Genomic DNA, 25249 nt, shown 5'->3' with positions numbered 1-25249 from the left:
ATCATGACATAAAACTGTTAATCACTGCACTGAAAAAAGATAAATATTTAAGAGCGACAACAACACTTCAATATAATTTAAAAAAAAATCAGAATACCTCATTAAAACCCATAGCCAAATTAATTCCTAGATAATGTCTATGGTATTTTGTGGGTATCCATGAAGAGGTTTGTCTAGTTCAATGAACAATTATATCCATTGCTAACCAGTTTCTAAAAATGTCATTGTTTCCTGTACTTAGGTGCTTTGAAGAATTAGACTTTCATTAGAGATTAACTGTTCCAGATCAACAGCAAAAAATGCTGTGGGTTGCCCAAAACTGCAGTGCTACTACCCACAATTCAACTGTTTGGTGAATAGAAGATGATCAGAATCAGGACTGTCAAAACTTAAGCTCTCTCATCAGCACTCATTTCCAAAAATCTAATAAATCAGGTCACAAGCAAGCTACTGCCTGTTATAAGTCAACAAGGTAGACTAGACACAGCTTTTTGAGAGCAGCTAATTTTCACTATCTAAAACAAAAGGAAAATTAATTCCACACAGAAAAACATGACCAAAGAGAATGAACAGCACAAACCTGTAAGTCAGATGAAATGGAATTTCAAAGAGGACTTAAAACTTAGTACTTCTTGTTGACAAATCTAATGTACCCCCAGAAGACAAATGACATCAAAAGTTAAAAATTGATCCGAGCCTCCATTCAACAAGTAGAACAGTGTTTCTTTTCCTCATTTACCACAGAGAAACACACACCATTATGAAGAGGAAACAGACAAAAATCCTATACTTTTTCCCTAAAAAGAGAGCATAACTTTGCAGAACCAAAGCAAGGAGTTTTTCAAACAGTAGCTTGAAAGCTTGATGTTTGAAGTCCAACTAAAATGTAGAAAAGCTATAGAACTTATGGATCCAGCTATCTAGTCTGAACAACAATTGATAGACAGCAAATACGTACCCCTAAAGGCTTGAGGCTATGCTTAGCATGAAACCCATACACTAAAATATACACTAAAAGCTATTTGCTAAATGTCTTACTGAATACATTAAAAAAGGGCCAGCAAAACATTGACCAAAACAAAAAGAAGCTAAGTGTGTTAAATAAACAGCTTCCCATCAATTAATTTGTCCAGTTTTAAATACTGGTATGCAATAGCAGTTGCTTTGATAAGTTTTGTTAGAATGATTTATGATTTGATAAGCTCTTCAAAAATCTTTTGTTTCATTTAGCAAGATCTACCTAATTAAGCAGTTAAGATATGTGAGGAGAAGTCTTAAGGAAAAGGTTTTTGAAGATTACCAATGTCAGCACTAGGGCCAAGTAAGAACACTAACAGTATTCTTCTGAAGTTGCCGTTGTACATAGAGCAGATGTTTCCAACGTTTGTACATGCAAGCCAGGTGATATGCATCACTTTGGTTTTAAATATCCTGGTAGCCAAATCATTCTTCAAGTAAACCGCTGATTGTGAAGTGTAATAGTTATAAAGCTTTTCATTAAAAACAAACCGTTACTTAGACTGAAACTCAGTTTTGCTCACTTGATTTTGATGATATCCATGCCGGTCAAAGTGAGACTAACGTGATCTCCTGCTGCAGCCCAATCAACTGGTTCATCATGCAGTGTAATTCCTGGAAATGAGTAAGAACAGAACCTCACAGTGAAGTACCTAGGTTCTGAGCTACAAACAAACAGCTCTGTTTGGGCCATTTGTGCTTCATCAACCATTACTCATCGATTTTCAGTATGAATTGGTTAAGAGTAAAAGCTTTTTAACTGAGAACACTGAGGAAGCATTTTTTTTTCCTTGGTGAGGACTCACTATTCTCTCACCCCACCCTGCACAATAACATGGCTTTATTTAAGCCAGAAGAGGGGACTTGGCGCTTGCCTCACAGTGCGGATGACGCAGTCCCGAAAATACCATCATACTAATATCTCTGTCTGCCCCACCCATCCTTTGATGCACATGCACACCCTAGACCGCATCTTTCATATACTTTAATAGTACTGCGTCAACTTTCATTTACCTTAAGTGGGTTTGTTGACTCTTTCATAAAAAAGTGTAACAGACGCCTTTCGTTCACAACGACATTGCATCTATGAGAAAGCATCTTTAAAAGTAATTTTATTCTGATTTTTAAATGCATTCCAAATGCTTTAAAGATAATCTGGCTGGTGGGTGAAGATAAAACTAACCACTCCTGATTTAACATTCTTAAGTTTCTGGTAGATCCCAAGAAAGACATTTCTCAGCAAAAAAAAAAATCACATTTTATAAATACTGCACACATTTATAGGATCTAATGCTATTTCATTGCAGATTGTATTTATTGATTTGCAAATCTGTTCCCAAAACCACCTGTCAAGATATGCCAGAAAACATCATTCAAATGTAACCATGTTAAGCACTGTTTTTTAAAACAGTGTTGATAATTACTTCACATATATGTGTCATTCTCACATAATGATAAATGAAGTTCAGCCTCTTGAAATGAAAAACTGGAATCCTAACGTGCACACTACCTTTAGTTAACATTGTATGATAAACTAAATTACCTCTTCTTTACTTCTTTACATTACCTAAATTACCTCTTCTTTACACTACTAAAAGTACATGCTTAACGAACTAACTCCCAACCTTTATCTACAATTCAGCCATATGAGATGCAGTACATGTAAGAAAAATCACAGAAATGTATCATCAGGGGATTCTCAGACAAAATATATCTTTTTCCATGCCACTTCCCCCACTCCCACAGCTGACTGAGGGGTGTGACTACAGCAGTCCGATACCCACACTCTAGTTATTGTAACATTCCTTTGCATTGCGAGCAATGTTTAGAAAGGTATAATCCAGCATACCAAAGAGCTTCCCAAATTAGCACTGAATAAGCTGGTTTTCAAAACGGAGCAAGACAGCTGCATCAGCAAATTGCTGAATCCAGGCTAAAAAGCTAGATGCACAAGCCCATTCATTTATTTTGAGGGCTTAATTGTTAATTCATTGGTCAATGTTGTAGCAAAATCATAATTTTACCTTTGATTTTGCATATGAAACAAAAAACTCTGCAGTACAAAGACAGCATGCTTAATTATGAAACAGTTAAAAATTTAATATCTTGACTTAACTATTCCTCTTTCCATAAATCAAACGTATTGATAGTATTTTAAATCCAATTTTCTACTCCTTTGTAGCTGCTCAACACTATTACATCCTAAAAGTTTGTATATTATGAAAGGTTCAATGTCAAATATTATGAACAACAGCACAAACTTAATTCAAGTTTTTTGCATCTCGTTTGTAAGATTAATTTCTAAATGTTGTTCAACATCCTCACACTTTAACAGCAGTAACACTCCACAGCAAAGCTGAACATTAATGATTCCTGTATTGCATAGTTTTATAGCCGTGAACTGTGGAGCTTAGATGTTTTTATGGATTCTTCACGAAACAATGTAAAAAGGCATGAGGCTATAACATTAGGAGTATCTGATGCCGTAAAAAAGGTAAAAAGCATGCAACATTCACATACTCTTCACAGACATTTATACAGACAGTCACATCTAAAGAAATTCGTTTTATGCTTTCACATTTTATGTTTGACAGTTAGTATCAGTTTGACAATCTGTTACCATTTCAGTAACTGTTTCTAGCCCAGTATCGACCTGAAAGTAAACAAGCTTCTAAAGACTGTACCTTTTGCAGTGCAAGTTTCATTGGGAGGCATTGCCAGAAGTCGTTCTCCAACCTGAACATAGCCTGCTTCTATTTTACCAGTCACACAAAATCCTGATCCTTGGTCTGTAATAACAACAGTAATAACTTCAAATAACTTAATAGGAAGGTTGATTTCCCATCATGGGTTAGCCCTTCAGCAATGTATAGACAGTTTTAAATATAATGAAGCTTTTCCTCCAGTAGAGAATTCGGCACTTGCAAGTTAGCCAGCTGTGCCTCATAATGAAAATGAAACATTAAATTCAAAACCTCTAGATCTTATATTTTTCAGAACTAATATCCTTCTTTAAACAAATGTAGGTTCATGAAGTAGTATGTTTTAGTTTTTCAGTATTAGATAAAGCTTCTTATTTTCTAGCAATTTTACTTAATTCAGCACTTTCTCATTAGAACTAGAGACAAAAATATTCCACTAACATCTTATAAAAATTCTCACAGAGACAGACCCAAATTCCTACGCTCTTTACTGTTTAACTGACTCAGAATCCTGGAAGCTCCATCTGCAAACTTCTTTTACTCCTAGAAAGTCAAAGATTGAATCTGTCCTATCTAATATGAGAAGTTATTGTAAAAAGGGATGACTTGGTATTTCCGAGTAAAAGATTTGCATATATTTTTCTTCTTGAAAGTCCATACACTTAACTAATACCCTATTCATTATTTTAATGATAAATTGGTTATTTTTAAAAAGTGTGCAATATAGACCCACTCTGTACTTCTAGTGCTACACACACACATTTATACGTACACAGCTAAAGAAATGCGTCATCTCCTCAGTCCTCGTCTGCAGGTATGTTTATACAGAATCCCCTGAAGTGATTTTACAAAGATTTTCATTGACATTCCAAACAGCAAATAGACCTTTTGCTGAATATTAGAACTCAGTGATAAGCACGCAACTTAGTATTTTGTGTCACATTAATCTTGAGCCATGTACTACCAATTCCTTCTTTTGCATTCATTACAATTATTGATGAATGCTTCTATCTATCTAGCTGAAAAAGTATTGCCAGTATGCCTATAAGCTAATTTTCCTCTATTCATTCCAGCAAATGAGATGAACACAATCAATTAACAGATGACACAGGACGTCAAAAGAATAGAAAACTGGAGAAACAGAGACATGCTAGAAAAAAATCTGCAAATCATGGTACAAATACCACCTGAATATTGTACACAAAAGAACCTGAAGCTGGCTCTGCAAGCATTTGCAGACAACCAGAGTCATTAACTGGTTCCAGGCTCCCGACCATGCCCTGCTCTCACCCAGAAGGAATCAAGAACCAATTCTCCTTCCCTTAACACCATCAGTTCTGGCTTGGTAAAGCAGTACGTTGTCTAGGACTTCACTTTGTCACGTGCTGACTGCTTCCTGCAAAGTGCAAAGCTCCTTCAGCTCCCACAGCAAATCACTGCAAGCACAAATGTATAGGGGCAGACAGAACCAGGCCATAAAAAAGGGCCTGATTTTATATCCATCTTGATACTTAGGTTCTGCCAGAACATGGTTTTTGTCCATGGTTTTTGGCTGCTGGACAAGGCTGTTCTAAAGTCAAGTCAAGTCATACCCTTGACTGCATTATATTGTAGAGTGGGGACTGATGCAGAGGTGAAGGTGCATGAATTCAGAGGGACGTCTTGGGTCAGGAGACTGGACTGGAAAGAATATTAGGAGGACTAAGGGGGACAGCAACTAAAATGAGGCTGAGGTAGATGAATCACATGTAAGATATTAAAGGACGGGGTTTTCCAAACTACATAAGAGCAAGCTCAGCACTCTCACTTTTTATATACTTCTATGGACAGCTCCTCCTGTGTATGAGCACAGGTTGGTATAGGGCTGAGAGCAACTGTTGCTTCATGTAGCAGTATCTCTAGCTACTTCCTCTGGTGGCACTCAAGTTGGTTAGGTTTTGAAATTACAAGATAGGGGGAGGAAGAGGGGGAATACAAAACTGAAAAACACCTAAAAGACATTTAAAGTGATAAACCTTATATTTGTAAATTGAGTTCCTTTCCAAAGCCATTATTTGTTTGCTTACTTTGGCTTATCAGACCTTTTCCCCAGAGCAGGTTTAGTCAAAATTGCTCATTTTGTGAAACTAAACTCAACACAAAAATGATTATTGCAACAAAAATGTTGTAATATTATTTTGAAAGATCTTAATCAATACTCTCAAGGCAGTTTCCCACAGATCACAGGGCTGAAAAAGAAAATACAGTGACAGCCTTAATGAAGGAATTAGTGGTAACACACTGGGGAAAGTTCTCACATAAGGCTTCAATATTTACCATTATAGCTTCAGTACCTTAAGTAAGCTATCCTAGGGCACACATAACATTTAATCTCTTTCTGAAAGACCCATATCAAAACTGCACAGAACTCCTTTTTTCCTATTATGATCAATATTTTGATCTGGCTTGTTGGTATTTCTGCTGTAAACACCCAATAAATACAGTAAAATTTCTATTAAAATAGTTAATTTCAAGTATCAAGTATTTAATTACAAATATGCACAACATTTCAAATCATGCTCTCATTTAGTTTGCAATGTTTCTTGAGGGAGTTACAGAAAGTTTAAAGCAAGGTAAGAGTGCTACAAACCTTATTTTTATTATTTTTTCTAAATTAAACATAAATGTAAATGCATTTAGCTGGAAAAAAAAAAATCAAATTTACCACAAAAACCTTAATTGCTCAAAGCAGTCTATTTCCTCCAGACAATGGGAATAAAGACTGATTATAGTTACTGGCTGCTGCTATTTACAAAATCAGTGCTAGGGAACAGCTTGCCACCTTTAATTACATCCTCAGCTGGTTGTAACAGCCTCAACAACACCACCATTTCTTCATCCCCCCAAAAAGCTGTAATATGAAAATGGAGGAATTTATCATCACTAATGGCTACAAGAATGAACATAAAAGGACAAAGTCAAACTCTGTCTAAATCTAGAAGTGGAATGTAAAAGATCCCAAAGACACACTTGCAAAAAGTTTGAGAAACATTTATCTAAGGAACAAGAACCAATTTTGAAAAAAGGAAGTCCCAAATTCTGTCCCACAGAACCACCAACTCGTTACACAGTCAATTAGCAAGCCATCTAGATTTTCTTCTTCCTCAATTTCTTTTTCAGTGTGCTTCTTCAGTGGTACTATCTAAAATCTCACCAATAACAGTGTTTGAAAGCTTACCATTCCTGTTCAAGTATCCTGACACACATAAAGCTCCTGTTTTAAAAATCATACTTTTACATCATTTTTCAATAAACACCTGTGCATTCATGCGTTAAATATCAGTGAAATGATGGTAAAAATACTATAAAAACAACCAACCTTTAAAAACATCAGCGACACACAGCCTAAATGGTTTATCCACTGATCTTTGTGGGGGCTTGAAAGAATCTGCGAATAAATTGATAACACCTTTTAGAATTTCTATATTCAATGACCATCTTGACAATTTCTCATTTAAGGGCAAATCAACTATACAGCATTCCAAAGTCTTTGTCCCACTTCTCCCCCCAAAGTTTTGACACACACAACTACAATATCATATTAGTTTTTAAATTAGAAAAACTGCACTCACCAATTTGCTCTAACAAACATTTTCCTTTATACCACTTTGCGAGTTCATCTGACTGACCCCTTGTGACTAGATTTTCTCCACCAAGACCACTTGTTGGGATATAAGCCACATCAGACTCCTAAATAAGAAAACAAACAGAAGTTAAACATACATTATAACAACATCTTAAGAGAAGCAAGGGATGCATTTTTCAGTATTATGCTTCCAAGTTATGCAAGAACAGTTAGCACACTTGTATTTCCCCTTATGGAAAAAGTGAATTCTTTGGCTGATACATTTCCATTCTGTTCATCTCTTTGCTGGTCCTAGTGCTCTTTACCAAAGCAAGGAGTCAGATATATCTAAAAATGATGATTGTAACGTTATTAACTAGAAGCTGAATTTGAGTAAGAAACTCCAACTCCATATTTGACAGGTATATTCCAGTTTGAATTGCTGGTTCAAGCATAATAATTTCAGGAAGATCACAACCTGTCCAAATAGATAGTAGTCTGAACCAAGGAAACATGATAATAATAATCAAGAATGACAAATAAAGAATGTTCTTACTAGCTCATAATTCACAATGAAACATGCTCTGAAATAAAACCATCTACTGTAATTCACATAATTCTGAACATTAAGATGGTCTGTTCTGCTTTGTAGAAAACAGTCCCAATGGACTACAAAACAGGTGAGTACCCAAAAGATTCAACAGACCTAAACAAAGAGGAGGAAACATTACTAGGAGTATCAAGAACAGACTAACCTTATCCAAGGCTCAATAAACACGCTACCAAGAAGAAGGTAATCTGCTATACTACATGCACATAGTACCAGCAGGAAAGTGACACAAAATAATAACCTGGCTGAAACAATACAAAAACCTGGTCCTATCCTCACCCCAGAGCCTGAACAAAGCTACAAAGACCTCAGAAATTTACATTACCTTAAAACCAGCTTGTTTAAGAAACTGGCCAAGCTTACTGATAATTTCCTGAAATCTTTCCTGTTGCCAATTGACCTAAAATAGAACACAGATTATGAGAATAAAATTCTAGATTGTTAAAAATGCAGTTTTACGTTAAGCTTGAGACTTGAACATATAACTGCATGTCATCAAATCAGTAGGTGTTCTTTACCCACAGCATCTAAGGATGTTATAAATGAGATTCTTCCAGGTGGATCAACAGTTGAATGGAGTGAGACCATACCTATTAACATTTAGTGATAGCAACCAACACAACCGTTAATTTCAAAGTCCATTAGTTGATTTGTCAATAAATAGCACCTTGTTCTGGGTTTTTTTTTTTTAATTCACACAAAATCAGATTCAGCAAGATCATACGTGACACAGCAATAATCTAAAATGCAAACAGTAGTATTTAACACCATTTAAATGCCTGAAGAAAGCTCTTGGTGCCTTGATCTGGATGACCACCCTTTCAGATGTCACACAGTTGCTTATCTGAAATCTAGAGGGAGACTTTCACATACACAGGAGGGAATCCCCCTGCTCATTTTAGCATCCAAACTGCCCTTCTGTGTGCTTTGAAAATACACTGACAAACAGAAAGAAAAATATTGTAAAGTCTAAACACAGGGACTGCAAGAGCTGAGACTCAAAGAAAGGAAGGAACAAACTCCCCCCCCCCAGCTTTACAAGTACTGACCCTTAAACTTAAGGGACCACAATCCCGGAAGGAAGCCTTTCCATTAAACAGAAAAACTAAGCATGTACCTGGTCCATTTTATTGACTGCAACAGCTAGCTGTGTCACTCCAAGAGAACGCACTAATAATCCATGTTCTCGAGTTTGTCCGCCAGTCTCAAACCCTGCTTCAAACTCTCCTCTGCTAGCATCCACAACCAAAACCGCCACATCAGCCTTGAAAAAAAAAAAAAAAAAAAAAGAAAAAAAAGAAAAAAAATTAAAACTGGTTAAGAGGTGGAAATAATCCAGGTAAATATGTCAATCAGCAACATTTTACACAAAATATACTTTACACAAAAGGAATACTGATATACTTCAAATGCAATTGAAACTGCTTATTTCTATCTCCCTGTTTCATGCTCAATTCAGTGAGATATTATGGCACTACATCATCTCATGCCACAAACCACAATTTTATGTTAAATAGTAGCCAAATCTTGGTTTGGAAAACCTGTCTTCTTCAAACTACCCACCATGGATGTCCACCACAGATTTCAAGTTAACACAAGTGGCCCATGCTCCACAAGCTTAAGAACGGATATGAGAAAAATGTTCTGTTCTCCCTGCTGGGTATGCCCAGGACTGTGCCTAGAAGCCTGAGTCTGGACACATTCATACCGAGAAGCAGCAAAAATAACAGATAAACCACCTCACTGTAGAGCTGGGACAATCAGTCCACTCCATATTGGATGTGGACATTTCACAGTCTACTCAACATGCTGGAACATGCCAAACTCATGAGGTGGTAACTGTGGTTCACACCCCAAAGCTCTCAAGAACACCAGAAGGAAAGTGGAAAGACTTATCCTAGATGATAAAATATGTAATAGGCTAGATAAATCTCTGCCAGGATATTAACAGCAAATAGGTATCATGCTGTCTATATCACCGAACAAAAGCTGGCATGTAAGCATAGGAAAAAACAGATTGCACAGACAGCCTTAAATGCTGCTAATATTTCTACTATTTTACTATTTCTACCTATTTCAGCAGGTAACAGCTAGTTATACCATCATCACCTACCAAACAATGGCAACAAATATGAACAAGAAAAGCATTGGTGTCAAAAGAAAGATTCAAGACAGTCAATTTCACAGGACAGATGAGGTGGACATAACTGAAAGAGAGGAGAAAAGTAGTGCTTTCTCCCTTTCTTTATATACACATGCTTCTGGATACCAGGAGAGGAAACTAGAGGGAGCATGTTGTCCTAGTTCTTAATTCCCCTCACCTCAAACAGAGAGACTGGGCAAGTGTGAGAACAGCAACAGGATGAGGGATGAATTTCCCCACAACTCTTAATCTCAAATGTGCACTATGGTAAACCCCTCCCTCAAAAAAAAGGGGGGGGGGGAATCTGCATTTTCTAAATTGTAAAAACCATACCTAGGGACTAAAATGAATTAGCCATTTATTAATGCTGCGTACCAAAGGCCAGATCCTGACCCTGATAAGGCTGATTTGCATTTTGTATAACAGCAGTTGGGGATTCACCTTGCAGTGGTGGAATTCCCAGCAATACAAAGGCATCAGGGTCATTTTCACATTTGCTTTCTTCCACCCATTTCCTCAGAGTGCACAGGCTACCCTAACAGGCATCAGAGGACTTGTATAGCTCCACTTATTTCCTTCACAGATGCCAGAATAGACTGGCCCCTCACAATCCTGAGAATTGAGGGAACACAGAGATATGTCAAGTCTTATTTGGTCAGCCTCATCTTCTGTTGAACTGATACAACTGCTGGTATCTTTTCTTACACATGTTCTCTGTATTACTTATTTCAAAAGATAAACCAGTTTGAATTAAAAATGTAATGAAAACAGTGTGTCTGAGTCAACATTTTCCAGTGTTCTGAAACTACAAATCCACTTCTAATTAAAAAACCATGAGCTTCCTGTAACATGTGCTTCACAGTGTAGATGATTATAGAAGCCCTACACCACAATTTGAGAACCTCTGACTATCCTGTGGCCTAACCACTGAGCCACGAGATATGAATTCTTACGCAGGGCCTGCTACAGACCTAGAGTACAGTTTTGCAAAATTGGTCTTCCTATGGCATAATTTCTCTATCTGTAAAACTGATAACAATACTTATCCACTTTTGCAAGGCATACTGAGATCTTAAGATAAAACTCTCATTTGAGACTGTGATGATAGCACACACAAAACACACCTCTAAACAGTAGCTTGCCTTGGGGAGGGTGTGTGTGGGGGGTGAACTTTCATTACACCAACTTTTCTACTTCTGAGAACCAAATTCCACTATTTTAAAAAAGGGTGCCTTTTTAAATGGGAAAAAAAATGCTCATTTTATTCCATGTAACCAGATGGATTACTTGCTCCATTTGATTTATTATTTACATAAATTAAATAACTGACCTATATGAGAATGGTAAATGCCATACTGAATTCAATAGGTAGTGCCCAACACTTTAGACTTTACCCACAGTTCTCAAAGCAATAGCGGCATGTAGACACTGCAAATGTCCTATTGAAGAATATATATGCACTCTGTATAAGCTGCATCTACATGACATTTAGTCATCCCATACAAAAATACTTGCTTAAATTGGAAAAAGTCTTGTGTTTGACCTAGGCCAACCTTTTTTTGTTTAAGCTGAAAGCCACTTAAAATCTTTACCTAAAAAAAATTTTCACAGAACTTCTTGTTGAGTAGAACTGCCACATTTGAATAACTTTAAGAACTCGACACTTTGATTTATTTAACTGTAACTTAGTATTCAAATTACTTCCCTAGTAAGTGTGAAACTCTCCTCCAAAGAGCTAACTTATCAAAAAAAGAGAAGTGACTGCCTTTAAAAAGTTTAACACATTTTTAAGTTTAGAAAAACTCATGAAAACTTCAAAGCTATGTTAGTGCCATCAACGATACTATTTCATCTTAGATTTAAAAGGAAGAAGAAAACTTTTTTTTATGTTATACATAATAAAGCTATTGTAAGAAGAGTTTTAGAATATATCTACCTGTGCGGCTCCTGTGATCATATTTGGAATGAAGTCTTTATGGCCCGGAGCATCCATCAATGTAATTACTTTAGTCTTTGTCTCAAATTTCGTCATACCCACATCCATTGTTACTCCCCTTAAATGAAGCACACATGTAACACACTATTACAACTGTTTTGAAAGCTTCACAGAAATACAAAGAAAGGTAACGCAGTCATGAAATTATATGCATTATAGCTTTAATCTCATTTAGCCTGCACCAAGAAATTGAAAGAAACCTACTTGCATGAAAAGCAGACTTCTAGAGTTATCTCTGGGTAATTCTAATTAGGAAGGAAACAAATACCTAGAATTAACAATACTAACTCCACGCCAATAGACCATGACCCACAAGCACAGTGAAAATATGAAGAGAAAACTTTACTGAGTATTTGAATCATTATTAATTTTACTTTTAATACTTTGCCCTTCAGAAACAGGCACCATACAATAGCAGAAGCATAGCCAAGAATAAATAAAAACAGAAGGTAGGGACTACAGGAATAAGGTTATAATATATGCAAAGAGCCACGTTCAGAACTACTTATTTTCAAGAAGGGATCACAACTCTGACTCAGTTCCACATCTCACTAACAACCCTGTTTTCTGAATGGCACAAAGGATGGATTCACCTGATCAAATGCAGACATCTGTCATACACGTCTGTATCTGAGCTAGTCACCTGCATCTCCCTTTACAGCCAATGAAGAGAAACAGGCACTTAAGTTGCAAAACTACTCATTTTACCACAGATACTTAAAATATTCCACTTTCAATGACAAGAAACATTTAGAGATCGCTCCATAAAACTTTGATTTAAAAATACAAAACTCCAAAAAGGAGAAAATAAAAATAAGCAAAAACAGCAATTCAGAATGCTTTTTCCTTAATAAATTACAAATTATCTTCAGAAAAGAGATGTGGTACCTAAATGCTTAACTAAAAATTCCCTAAGTGATAACAATTTTATGCTTATTAAAATTTTTCACAAAGCTTACCTTCAATTAAATTTTATTTTTCACAAGCAAAAAATACTTGTCTGTCTCTGGTTTCACATGTTAATTACATCCTATCATAAGTAGCTTGTGCTAATAAAATAACATGTACTTAATTTGGTGTTTAATTATTCTATTACAGACCTGTGAAAAGAACTGAACTTCAACTCTTCTCAATTTTATACCAAGCTACATCTACTGGTACAATAAAAATAGTTACCTCTCCACACCAGCTTTTCCTCTTTAACATCCTTAGACTACATGGTTACAACAACACTACTACTGCAATACTATAAGCCTTACCTGTTGTAAGGCCACTCCTAAATTTTGTTTACTTGCTTCTGGATTGTCCTTCCCCTCGCCCCCCAAACACAGGTTTGTATGTTCACGGTGTAAATGAAAGTAGTGGCACATGCACAAGTTTTCTTATACACATGGACCGTGCAAAAGTGCATCTGCCTTTAAAAACAGCAATAAAAAGTTACACTCTCTATAGACACTGCCTTACTCCATGTTCATCAGCATCACTTGGCATTGTCAAGGTTATCTTTGCAATCAGAGAGCTTATATGCTGTGAAACCATGGGTGATGAGCAATTGTAAAAAATACCTATTATATTAGATAAATAAACTTTATCTTGTGCGTATTTAAAACCACAGGGCAAAGAATTAGAAACACTATGGTAAGACAGAAGAAAATGTGTTTATTACGTTGTGAACAAATAATATCATGTCTGTAACTATATATGATTTTCTTAAAAGCCCTAGAGCATTTTTTTTTAAATGAGCTTGACTGCATCCCCTTTATATACTTCTTCAATATGATACAAGTTAATTTTAAATTTGTTATTTCAAATTAATAAATTGCAGGCAGCGATCAAAAACTACCAATATAGTTAATTTATTAGGAATAGATTTGATATTTAACGCAATGTAAGTCACATGAGGCAAACCAAAATTTCACAGTGCTTGGCTTACAATCCTGACACCCCTCGTACAAAGGATGTAACCTAGACCTTTTTTATAGAGAGATAACCCACCAGAAAAAAACTTGGCAGCAACGAAACAGTAAGACAGCTTTAAATGTACTAACATGGGTACTAGAAACATTCTATTCTGCAGCCCTACACTGCAGTCTACAACACAGAAATATTTGGAGAAATACTCAACTTCTCAATCAAATTCTTATAACCAAATCAGGATATTATATTTTTGGATAATGTATGCTTATATACATTACTATTAAAATATTTGCTAATAAGTATTGAGTAAATATCATTGAACATTTAGCATACTTCTACCAAAGCATGATTAGTAGAATTATATTTACTAACAAATGCTTTTCTTTCAAAAAAATAATTTCCATTAAAAGGTAATATTTCTACCTTTCTCTCTCCTCCCCAGTTTCATCCAAGACCCATGCATAGGCAAACGAAGCTTTGCCAGCCTTCTTAGATTCCTGCTCATACTTGTGCATAGTTCTTTTGTTCACATTTCCCAAAAGGTAGAGCAGATGACCCATTAAAGTACTTTTACCTGCATCAACATGTCCTAAGGAGGAAAACAAGCATTATATTAACCTTACTAATTTACAAATTTTAGACAGAGTGCAACCTGAAATATACTGAAAATCACATTCATTAATAATGCTTATTCAATCCACAGAATTTTATAATTATATAAGGTAGAGAAGCAGAGAGACAGGTAATTTGTGTGACAGTCACATGCACCTCCAAATTCATACTAAAAAAAAAAATTGCAAGAATGAAACCAACTCAAAGCGCATTTTGTTATACTTTCAAGACTAAGCACCCGGTCAACCTCATATTCTAGTCAATGAAGTCTGAATGTGACTCCTTCCAAAGAATATTGGTCAAGCAGATGTGCTTGAGAACAGTATGAGATCTCTCTTCCCTAAAGAGAAGAGAGTTTCGCTTCTGTATCACTTCCAGATTCAATCAACACAGTTTTTAATCTCTATACTTGCCTAAAACGTAAGTATGTAATTAACAGTATTACCTATTACCACCAAATTAAGCAGTTGCTTTCCGCCTTGTCTCTTCTCCAGCTCCGCTTTCACATCTATTTGTGGTTTTGTCTTGCTTGACTTTTTCACTGGAGTAGGCACCATATTCTGCTCTTCTGAAACCTGCACTATTTGGGGTGAAAGAGCAGATTTTGAGACTGCCTCAAGTACCCCAGAAGTTACACTGGCATCTTCAGCTAACAGTCCTTTCTGAGGTGTGTTAACATGGCCATTTTCTTCAGCAATAGCACTAGGGAAAACAAAGAAAACACATGGAATAGAAATGTCACAGAAGTTATACAAATATGGGAGAAAAAGCAGTGTTCTCTTTACTGTCATGTAAGCTCCAGACAGAGTATTTTGTAAGTAACAACAAGCCTATTAAGGTGGAAATGATAAGCAACTGCACACAAACTACACAGATATCTTGCTTTTTAGACAAGTTCAGAGCTGGTAAGAAAGCAAGATAAGAAAGAATCCTGTATAATACATGAAATTCAGATAAACAAGAGCTTCCCACAGACCCTTTTTTTAACAGGGAGGGAAAGAACAGCTACAAAGGACAGCTACTGAGAACTAGTTCTCTCCGAAATAAGAAGCCCACATCAGTTTTGAAATATCAATCCTAAAACACCTTTCATTTACACTAGAAGTAATGCAGCTGAATGTGGTGATGCTCTATTGTGAAAACACCAGCAATATAGTATAAAAAGTAGATACTAAACATATCTGCATTGCAATTTAGGGTGCAATGTTTATACAGAGCCATAACAGACAAGTTATGTTTATCCGGACAGAGAAGATTGTTTTATGCATAAAATAATAAGGCATCCACGACTAAGGAGATTTGGATTTCCCAAATCCTCTCTTCTTCCACCCCATTCTACCACAGACCTACTGTACTACTCTTAATACTGAATAATCCTAAAAATATTATTCTCTTACACTCTCTCACATTCTTCCTCTCTGATTTGTAAATGAGGGTATTTTCCTAATTCACATAAATGTTCTGCGAATAAATGTGATATGATTTTTCACCTGTTGTGGCAAAGATGACCACTAAAAGCAATAACTCCAAAGAGCAAAAGCTTTCCTGCTGGCTGACAGACTTTCAAGGTAAGGCATTAATGTACACAGCAAGACAGGAACAGAAGTAGTTATTAAGGCACAACAACATTATGCTATAGCACGTTTAAATATATAAACCATTACCATTACAGTATTTTGAAAATTCCTACGAAATGTAATATTTAAAACTTTTTCCAATAAGAAGAGGCTTCTTCCTTGGAAAACCGGAAATCCTTTCCAATTGCAGCACCACTGTGCTATGGGCTTCTTTCTGTGAAACTCGTTTCAAGCAGCCTCTCAGACTTAAGTGCTACAAAAGGAAACAGTTTTCTTCCTGTCCATAGTGAATTTTTCTGCCTCCACTTTTCATTTACTTACCAGAGTTTACTTCCCAGTTTTCCTCTCCAACTTTTATAATCAAAACTATTTATTTTGATACTTCAGAATCCCCTGTCATAACATCTCTGCTTTCATTTGATAACACTATGAAACATTACTTCTGATTTTCTATCTGCTTCAGTCCTAGTAGGAGTATTTCCTTTGTATTAGTCCCTTCTCATTACACATCTCAAGAAACAATATAGCTCAAGCATGTTAGTCTAACAAACCAACCTATTTAAGAGTTATGATCTAAAAACTTAAACCTAGGAAATGTTCAGACCAAATGCAAAATTAGCCCATTACTGTAGCAGTAAGCAACACTGGTGATTTTATAGGTCTCACTTTTTTCCTCAATTTCAGAGCCTATCTAAATATCCAGTACTGTAGCAGTGTGATATGTTGCTGATTGTGCCATCCTTTTCATAAGACCCAGAGTCAAGCTTTTGCTTGACTTCCAGTAAGACCCCAAAGTAGAAATGTGAGCATCTGTTTTCAGACTGCAGTTCCACAACTCAAGGCTGGCTCTTTCACCAAGGCCGGATACAAATCTCATTTCTCTCAAATTAGTAAAGCACACAACTTAGTTTATGCCAATCATGCTGGCTGCAGGGGAACAGATGATACCTGTTCTCCTGCATAATTGATAGACATTTCTGCATAAACTCTATTCACAAAAAGTTAACCTATCAACACTTTCAAAACCATTTGAAGGAACAAATGAGTTTATATCAAAATTACTGCACTGGGCCACAAAACCATGACATTTTTGATTTGATGCTAGGAAACCAGCCTTACTGCATCATCAAATACAGTCTTAGACAAGCTCCAGTATACAACATATATCTAGACAAGCTAAATTTCCTTTAAAGAAGGTACATTTAATTTCCTAAACTCCAAAATTAATGGTTCATCATCGCTGTAGATGTAATTACACCTGAACCATTCCACAGAAGAACTAGTTATTTGTGCTGTCTTTTACAGAAAACTTAAGTACCTTTCTATTATGCTGAACAGAAGTCTCTAGTTTTAAAACTTCTTTAAATAGCACATCAAGTTTAAGCTGAAAACCTATTCTAGAGTTGTACAACAATTATCTTCTACAATATCTCTTCAGAGGCATTTTACCTCATGGAAGCTGACTGAAAACAACCAAGGTAATAGAAAGCAAATATGCACAGAACTGCAGTGACAAACCTTTCTACATATTCTAACAATATTTTTAAAAGCCTCTGAATGTTATAAAGTACACCAGACCAGTTTGGCCTGAAGCCACGTATCAAGAGTCATATATGCTCACAGTTTATTTGCATTAGACATCTTCCATCAAGATTAAGACTCTTCCGGTCTTCCAAGTCATTTTTTTCAGATAAATTTCAGTTCACAGTGTTAGTATAACATCTGTCACTTTCACACTGAAGTATTATGACTATTGCTAATATGCAAAAGTCACACGGTAATGCAGATATGATATTTTACACTGGTATCAAAAGTTTTTCCTTGAAATGCTGACATTTGAAGTTCTAGAAAGAAGTATTCGTATAATATTTGTATTCGTATAGTGATATCAAAATAGCCTTTGAAGTTGGTAACCCAGTTTTTTCTCCCTTTCAATGTCTATGCTATTTCCCAGACCAAATTTTCACAATCAAAAATACTTAAAAAGACGACATTAGATGAAACTGGAATTAATGTAAACCAAAAACCTAACTCATGTTTTCTACAGCTTTCCAAAATCCTCAAAGACTGTCACATGAAGCCTATCAAAAGACAAAAAAGTATCCTGAAAGACAGACTATTAGTAAACTTCTAAATTTTATTCGTTTAGCTAGGTAATGATTTTTTTCTAGTCTTAGATTCTCTTGCAAGTCAAAGCATACTTCAGTAAGGTTTCCATAAAGCAGGATGAATGCTGAGTTGCAGAACCCACATGGATTACAGCAACTTAGAGAATCAAGGTTACTGCCAGATAAATAATCGTTCTCTCACTTACAAATAGCTTTTACTGTGAATACAATATGGCTGCCCAGTACTTTCTATTTTGGGCAGTGCAAAGAAGTAGTGCTAGATACACTAGTGAAATAATGACTGAAACATGAGTCTAGCTATCATAACATTAGGCCTTGCCACTATTTCAAGGGTACAATATTTGAAAAGTTAAGATTGCTTCATTTAGTGTTTTCCAGGTTTCAGATACTACCACATTTTGGAAGTCTGAAAACAGTCTGTGCCATGATCAAGCAAGACTGGCTGTTTCAGAGTAGAAACATCCTAATAATGGATAGAGTGTATTATCTACTTATAGATCCTCTCTGATGAGAGGATTCAGCTTTTTGGTGAGCCATGTTAGGGGAAGAAGAGAGTGAGTTTCCTGATAAGTACAATTATATAGTCCCTCTCTTCTAGACGGGAAGACTGGCTGGTGAAATGTACAATTCAAGTCTCACAAAAGGATGCCTAGAGAGGTCTAGTATAGAGAGATCTAGCAAATAAGACCCTGATGGTTATGTAACCCTCATGGCAAACAGATGAGTAATTTATTGAACAGCTTGGTAACAACTCAAAGAAGTTCAAAAGGATGTCATGGAGCTTCATCTTTAAGTGTTGATGAAAAATGAATGACACTGAAAATGTTTTTCAGTAAGTCTTTTCCACCAAGATTTTTCAAAATTACTCAATGGTATTGAAAAATTTGCCAGAAGACAGAACATATAGGAGAGCACACTAGTAACCTAGTATGTTCCTACTGTACTTCCTAATCAACTGTTTTTTCCTTATAAGAGAACTTGATGGAGGTGCCAAGAGCAGTCTCAGTGAGCATGTTCTATTAGCCAGCATTTGTGCCTAGCATGCCTGCCAAGTCACTGCTAGCTGCTGCTGCACTGCCGTTGAATCCATCAACTTCTGACTTCTTTGAAAAGACAGAACTATGAAGCACCTCGTATGTGCATTGAGGTCAGGTACCAAGAAAGCTTGACCACCAGCTACTCAGTGCTGGAGGACAAAAAAGCTTACCATAGTTTTTTGTTAGCAAATCGGAAAAGACATACAAAAGTCTGGCAAGGACCAAGACTTGGTCAAAATTAGAACTGCCACATCAGAAATTTCCTATGTTCTGTCTTGCTGACAAGGATAAGAGTAAACTCAGTAAAATAATATGGTTACATCACCATTTTCTGGAAGCACCAGGACACAGAGGAATACAGCACATGCTGTTAAAAGCAATGCTAAAAGTCACTCATCCTCACACACTTGTGTTCACTGAAGTTCACACTAGCACGCATTCAAAGAAGAACCTGAAAAGTTTATCTGCTGAAGACTAACCCTGCATAATTTAGCTTTAAGCATTATTTTCAATCTTATAGTCTGCATGCTTAGTGAATTATTTTTATACAACCGACTCTTTCGGAGTACTTACAGTCATTACAGAAATGTCTACATTTATTTCCCCTTTCAAAATTATTAATTACACAATATTGGTCAGGCTGGTTAAAATAATCACCCTTTTTTGCTAATATCTTTTCCTGGCTTCCTTCATGACTAAACAGGAAGAAAAAGCCTGGTCATTAGTTTTGCTAGAGTATCAGAAAAACAGTTTGTCAGAGTCGAACAAACCACATTTTCCATAGACTATCCTATTAAGAATACCTAGCATTGGCATCAAAGGCAATCAGTGCTCACAGCAATTCACAACTCCTAATAATCCATTCACATTTTAAGAAAGATTCACTTAGGAAGGGTCATGCCTCATAAGAAGACTGAATTATATAGACTGTATAGCTAGTCAAAGAAGGGTTATTTTGGTTAATGCTAGGCCACTGTTTTAAAAACATAGTCCATGAATTATCTTTAAGATCCCACAAAAGCTAGTTCATGCATACTATGTAATCACTTGCAGTTGTTAAATTTCTTACGGTCTCTGCACCAATGCCATACAAATATTGAGATGGTGAGGAAGCAGCAAACTGAAAAGTTAAGAAATTTGGATTCTAAAGCACCTGTAATAATTTATTATAACTGCTATGAATAATTTATAATGCTGTGCTTTTGGTCTGTGATATACACTGCATACTCAAGAGATCTTTATTGTCTATAAGCCCTTTGCAGTACAGTTACACAACACCAATAAAAACACAGGTTGAAAAAAGTTAATAGAAATAGCCTTAGATGTTACTAAACACAGATTCATTCTGTTCCCTGACAGCTCACTCTTATGCCACCAATATTCCAGGAGATAACTGCAGAATTAAAAACTACTAGTACTCAGGGAGTTGGGGAAAGGGGTTAATGTTCTGTATTTTCAAGTTCAGAAGTGGATATGTAACAGCTACAAAGTCATGTTAAGCTTGTAAGAGAACACTAGTGTTTCAGCTAACCACACCATATTTAGCACATCAGCAAGACCTCACACACAAAGCATGGAAAGAAACCTGTAGGTTGGAAAGCAATCAGGCAGAGCAAAGTCCACTGCCATGAAGCAGGGGAGGAAAAATTCAACGCAAACACTGTCAAGGGCCTCTTCCCCCAAAACATGCAGATTCAGAACTGTGCAAGAGCAAAACCTCAGTTCTTCAAGTCAAGGCCTCGTGCGTTGGTAGTGCCTTCACAGTGGCTTCGGGGATGAAAGAACAAAGGAGGCTAATACAGATTCCTTGAAGCAGAGGTCTTTAGACAAGCAGATAACTTTCCAGTTTCAGTTGGACTTCCTTCCATATTGATCAGCTGTGCTCCAAATCTCACACTCTTACAAACTGCTCCACTTCATTCCTCTTCTTCCTAGCTTGAAGCTAATGACAACTCCTATGACAACTCCTCTTCCATTATTTTCCACTCATCTTACCCCTCCTAAATCTACTTCCCCAATGTGGCTAACATGACATTTGCTACCATCATGCTGTCACGCCATACTACCCTGTAATCCTTCCTTATTTTATCTAATCCTACTGAAAATTGTATAGGATAAGGACTGCTATGTTCATCCAATTTCTAGAGCAATAGAGGCTTGGCAATAGCACTAAGGGAGTTTAACTACCTTCACAACGATAAGGATTTATACTCAGAGGGATTACTAGCAGATCCTCAAGAGTTAATCTTTTCTGTCACAGAAAACCACATGTCACTAAAATGGAAGCAAGCACAATGCTAACTGTATTTCAGGGTCCCTGACGAGAAGTAGAGTGGCTGATAACCATGTTAGAACCAACCATTTTTCTCAAAGACTAAGTCATCGTCCTAGCCTATCCAGGAATTATAATAGCCTACAGACAGGGAAGTATTCTTCTTACCTCCTCCTTCACTAAGGAGTGGGCACACATACATAAGATATAGCAGTTGCTAAGTATCAGGCATGCAAAATTCTTTTTTTAAAAAAAAAAAAAACATTTTAAATGGTGATTATTACAGCCAAAAAATGCTATCACTGCCATCCCCACTGCACTTTTGAAGGCCTAGCCTGCAGATCCTTTTCACTCATTTGAGATTCCTTTTTATAAACTTTTATTCAAATGTTTTTAATCCACAGAGAACCCCATGAAAAACTCCAGCTTATAAAAGGTTTAAGAGAAACACTAGGGATGAATTTTCAGGAATGTAGTGATCAAGTCCTGTTGTCCCTTCCAGGGTCGCTAGTGGGGGGACGGGGGAGAGGGATCTGTGTTCTCTCTTATATAACACAACTCTCAAATACCACAGAAAGCGGATTTTGAAAGGCTGAGGAACTTTTCATTTGGAGTTTATTGCATCTAAGTAGCTAAGAGACATCACTTTCATTCAGCAATTGCATTTAGCAGGTTTAAGGAAGCAACATCAGCCTCACACCTAATCAAATGTACTGAAATACTAAGCACATACAACTGCTTGCCTTCCATGCAGTTTCATTAAGGATGCACAAAACACAGTAAAATAAAGACCACGATACCCTCTTACTCCTAAAAATGCTTTCCAGATCAGAATTGCAAGTATTGTGGGACTAGCAGGGGAAGTATGCACTGCTTATGCTTGCTAATCTTTTTCCTGTGGATGAACCATGGAATTTCTTGACACAGACATGCTGGCTATTACAAGACTGGGTTCAAAAACAAAGCAGCACATACAAGTAAGAAAAACCAATTAACTGTTATGAATAGAAACAGCCTAATTCAAGAGGGTGCATGTGCCACAGAATGCCACATGCAATGGTATTTCACAGAATGTATTCCCAGCACGCTTGACCTGTCCTTACATATTTCTCTAACTGTTGGCTACTGTTGAAGGTGGACCCTGACCCAGCATGTCTTTTTTTATGCTCTTACAAGATATACCCTAACTTGGAACTGTTGAGTAGTATTTCTAATTTTCCCCCAACCATCCTATTTTAGCCAAAGCACAAGCAGGACCAATTTCTTCTCTACAACAGTTGTACCCTGGCCACCTGTTAAAGTTAATAAAAGCTGTAGAGGAAGGCAAAATTTAGCCATAAGAGATCATTTTCCCCGTAAATTATTCTTAAATGTATTACTTCCTTTGAAGAACAAGCAATTACAGTTAAGATTTATTGATTTCATAATTCCACTTAGAGAACTAAATTTAAAATAAACGAACCCCAAGAAAGTTCAGTATTCTATGAAGCGGATGTTTAAACAATCTGACTAGCTGATATCTCTCTGCACTATTCATAGTGAAAGGATTTGTTAAACTCAAAACGTGAGGTACCATCTTCTGAAAGTAATTATGAGTCAAACAAGAAGCTGAGATGGTTAGTTCTGGAGAGTGACACTAAAACTGCTGTAAAAATAGAAAAAAAAAGAAGAAAACTTGCTACAGGTGCATCAGTCTGAAAGAAGAGCTGCTGATGTACCTTGATGTATGAGGGCTTGGCTTACCATGGAACTTCAAATCCCATAGATTGTTTCTTTCCAGACACTGTCATTTTGGTAACTTTTCGCACAATTTCAGATTCCATTCTGGCTGACTGGGAATCCCTTGATTTTCCTAGTAATAGACAAAAAGTAAGTTTGAACTTAAGGTTGAGACTAAATATACAGTTTAACAAGTTAAATTCCTTCTCTTCAACCCAATGATACCAGTCTGTTACAATGATGAATCCTCACAGTTAGTTTTCTTACTTGCATTTATTACATATTTATTCAAGTTAATCTCAAACATTTATTGTGAAAATCTGTTTCTCCAACCATTCAGATGACAGATACACCATTTAAGAGCTTTACTATTTGATAGGAGTTCTGCAGAATTCCAGTAGTATTTTACGCAAGATAAGGAAGATGAAGAAAGGTTTTGCAGCTGCTCACTAGCTGATTAGGTTAATCCTTATTTAGAGTTCTGCTTTTGCCTTAACAACACTGAGCCTCTAGGCTACTGCATGGTAAAATGTCTAGCTCAGGTACTGCTAATAGCAGCACAGAGCTAAGTGTGGGCTACCAAGTTTCCCTGAAAGCTGGGAACAAATAGTTGTCTCATACTGAATTATGTCAAAGTAGCCAAGCAATTCCCAAGCTGGCTAATTTAAAGGTAATTTAGGAGTAATTATCAGAGTTGAATAACTTAATTCCCTTTTTGTCTGTGGGTTTTTTTGTGTTTTTTTTTTTTTTGAATTTACATTCAACAGACCTAATAGTGCAGTTTCTTGGAAATCTGTGAAAAAGTGATTTAACTTTTTTGGGGGGGGGGAGGGGACAGAAGGTAAACTAGCTCTTATCTTTCTACAATTCCCTCTTTAATACGTCATGATTCCTCCTCCATTTAAAAAAAAAATTTTTTTCTAACTTCACAGCATGAATGACAACTTTGCCTTGTGTTCTAAACGATGTTATGTACACAGAAAAGCAAAACAGAATAATCTGAGTTCAGAACTAAATTGTAATTTTTAAGCATTCTTCACCTATTGATGAATCTGAAAAGAAAACTGGAAAAATGCAGCTACTCTTCAAATAATCCAGCGATTCTGATAGTGACAGTCACATGAATACTTATTTTGAATACCAAATTAATACTTTAAGTGTTTTAGATTACTACTGTAAGATGAGCTGTTGCAGTCATTTGATCCTACTCATGTAAGTTAACTCTGTACTGTGATCTAAAATATGAGAGCTATACCTTAAAAACCACATAATCATATTGCTAGACAGGTTATGTATAAAGTTGTGGTCAAGACTGTTGAAGGTATGTTTCAGGTAAGGAAACAGAATACCACAGACAGGTCTATAATAGACAGCACACCAAAATAGCTGGGGGGGGTTGGGGGGTTTTTTTTGTTTGGTTGGGTTTTTTTTGTTGTTGTTTTTTTTAAAGACTCTCACAATAGATTGAGACATTGTTATTTAATTGATTACTTAGTCTTCATCTTCCTCATTTGTCTCATCTGCTGTTTCTCATTTTATTTGTATGCCACCTGGAGATCCATGGAAGAAATAATCTGTAGGGGTATTCTTAACAGTTGCATACAGCGTACACTGCAAATAAGGAATAACAGTAACAAAAAAATAAAAAAAGGTAAATATAAAATATAAAGATAATAGCACAAATTATGTTTTACAAAATCACAAATTCTGTAGCTGACAAACAAATAGCCAGGATTAAAAAAAATTCAGGTCACTGGACAAGGACCACCAGTTAAATACAAAGTTTTCCTTTCATCTTCAAGTTCCTACACAGGTCACCTACAGCATTTCTTGACCAAGTTAATCACTTGAGTTACATTAAAAATTACATTGTTTTTGTTGCCAACTTAGTTTGTTTCTTTTCACTTCAATTCT

General features: G+C 36.2%; 1 protein-coding gene across 3 annotated transcripts in view; it reads right to left on the bottom strand.

The window, feature by feature from the left end:
- The window catches only part of HBS1L (HBS1 like translational GTPase), a 66445-nt gene that overhangs the window by 3704 nt on the left and 37492 nt on the right, over positions 1-25249 (bottom strand). Inside the window, exons 5-15 of one of the 3 annotated variants that reach the window (XM_067293692.1) lie at positions 23360-23468; positions 15047-15303; positions 14413-14578; positions 12013-12130; positions 9051-9197; positions 8259-8333; positions 7331-7448; positions 7078-7146; positions 3702-3806; positions 1542-1632; positions 581-644 (exon numbers count right to left, since the gene is read on the bottom strand). In XM_067293692.1, the coding sequence (XP_067149793.1) occupies positions 623-644; positions 1542-1632; positions 3702-3806; positions 7078-7146; positions 7331-7448; positions 8259-8333; positions 9051-9197; positions 12013-12130; positions 14413-14578; positions 15047-15303; positions 23360-23468 (1277 nt within the window). In that variant the 3' untranslated portion in view covers positions 581-622. The remainder of the gene's footprint in view (positions 1-580; positions 645-1541; positions 1633-3701; positions 3807-7077; positions 7147-7330; positions 7449-8258; positions 8334-9050; positions 9198-12012; positions 12131-14412; positions 14579-15046; positions 15304-23359; positions 23469-25249) is intronic. The other 2 variants (XM_067293690.1, XM_067293691.1) reach the window with 2 other exon arrangements.

The sequence above is a fragment of the Apteryx mantelli genome, chromosome 3 (genome assembly GCF_036417845.1).
Source record: "Apteryx mantelli isolate bAptMan1 chromosome 3, bAptMan1.hap1, whole genome shotgun sequence".
NCBI classification, from domain to species: domain Eukaryota; kingdom Metazoa; phylum Chordata; class Aves; order Apterygiformes; family Apterygidae; genus Apteryx; species Apteryx mantelli.
The sequence above is the reverse complement of the archived record's forward strand: the minus strand, read 5'-3'. Positions and strand labels throughout refer to the sequence as shown.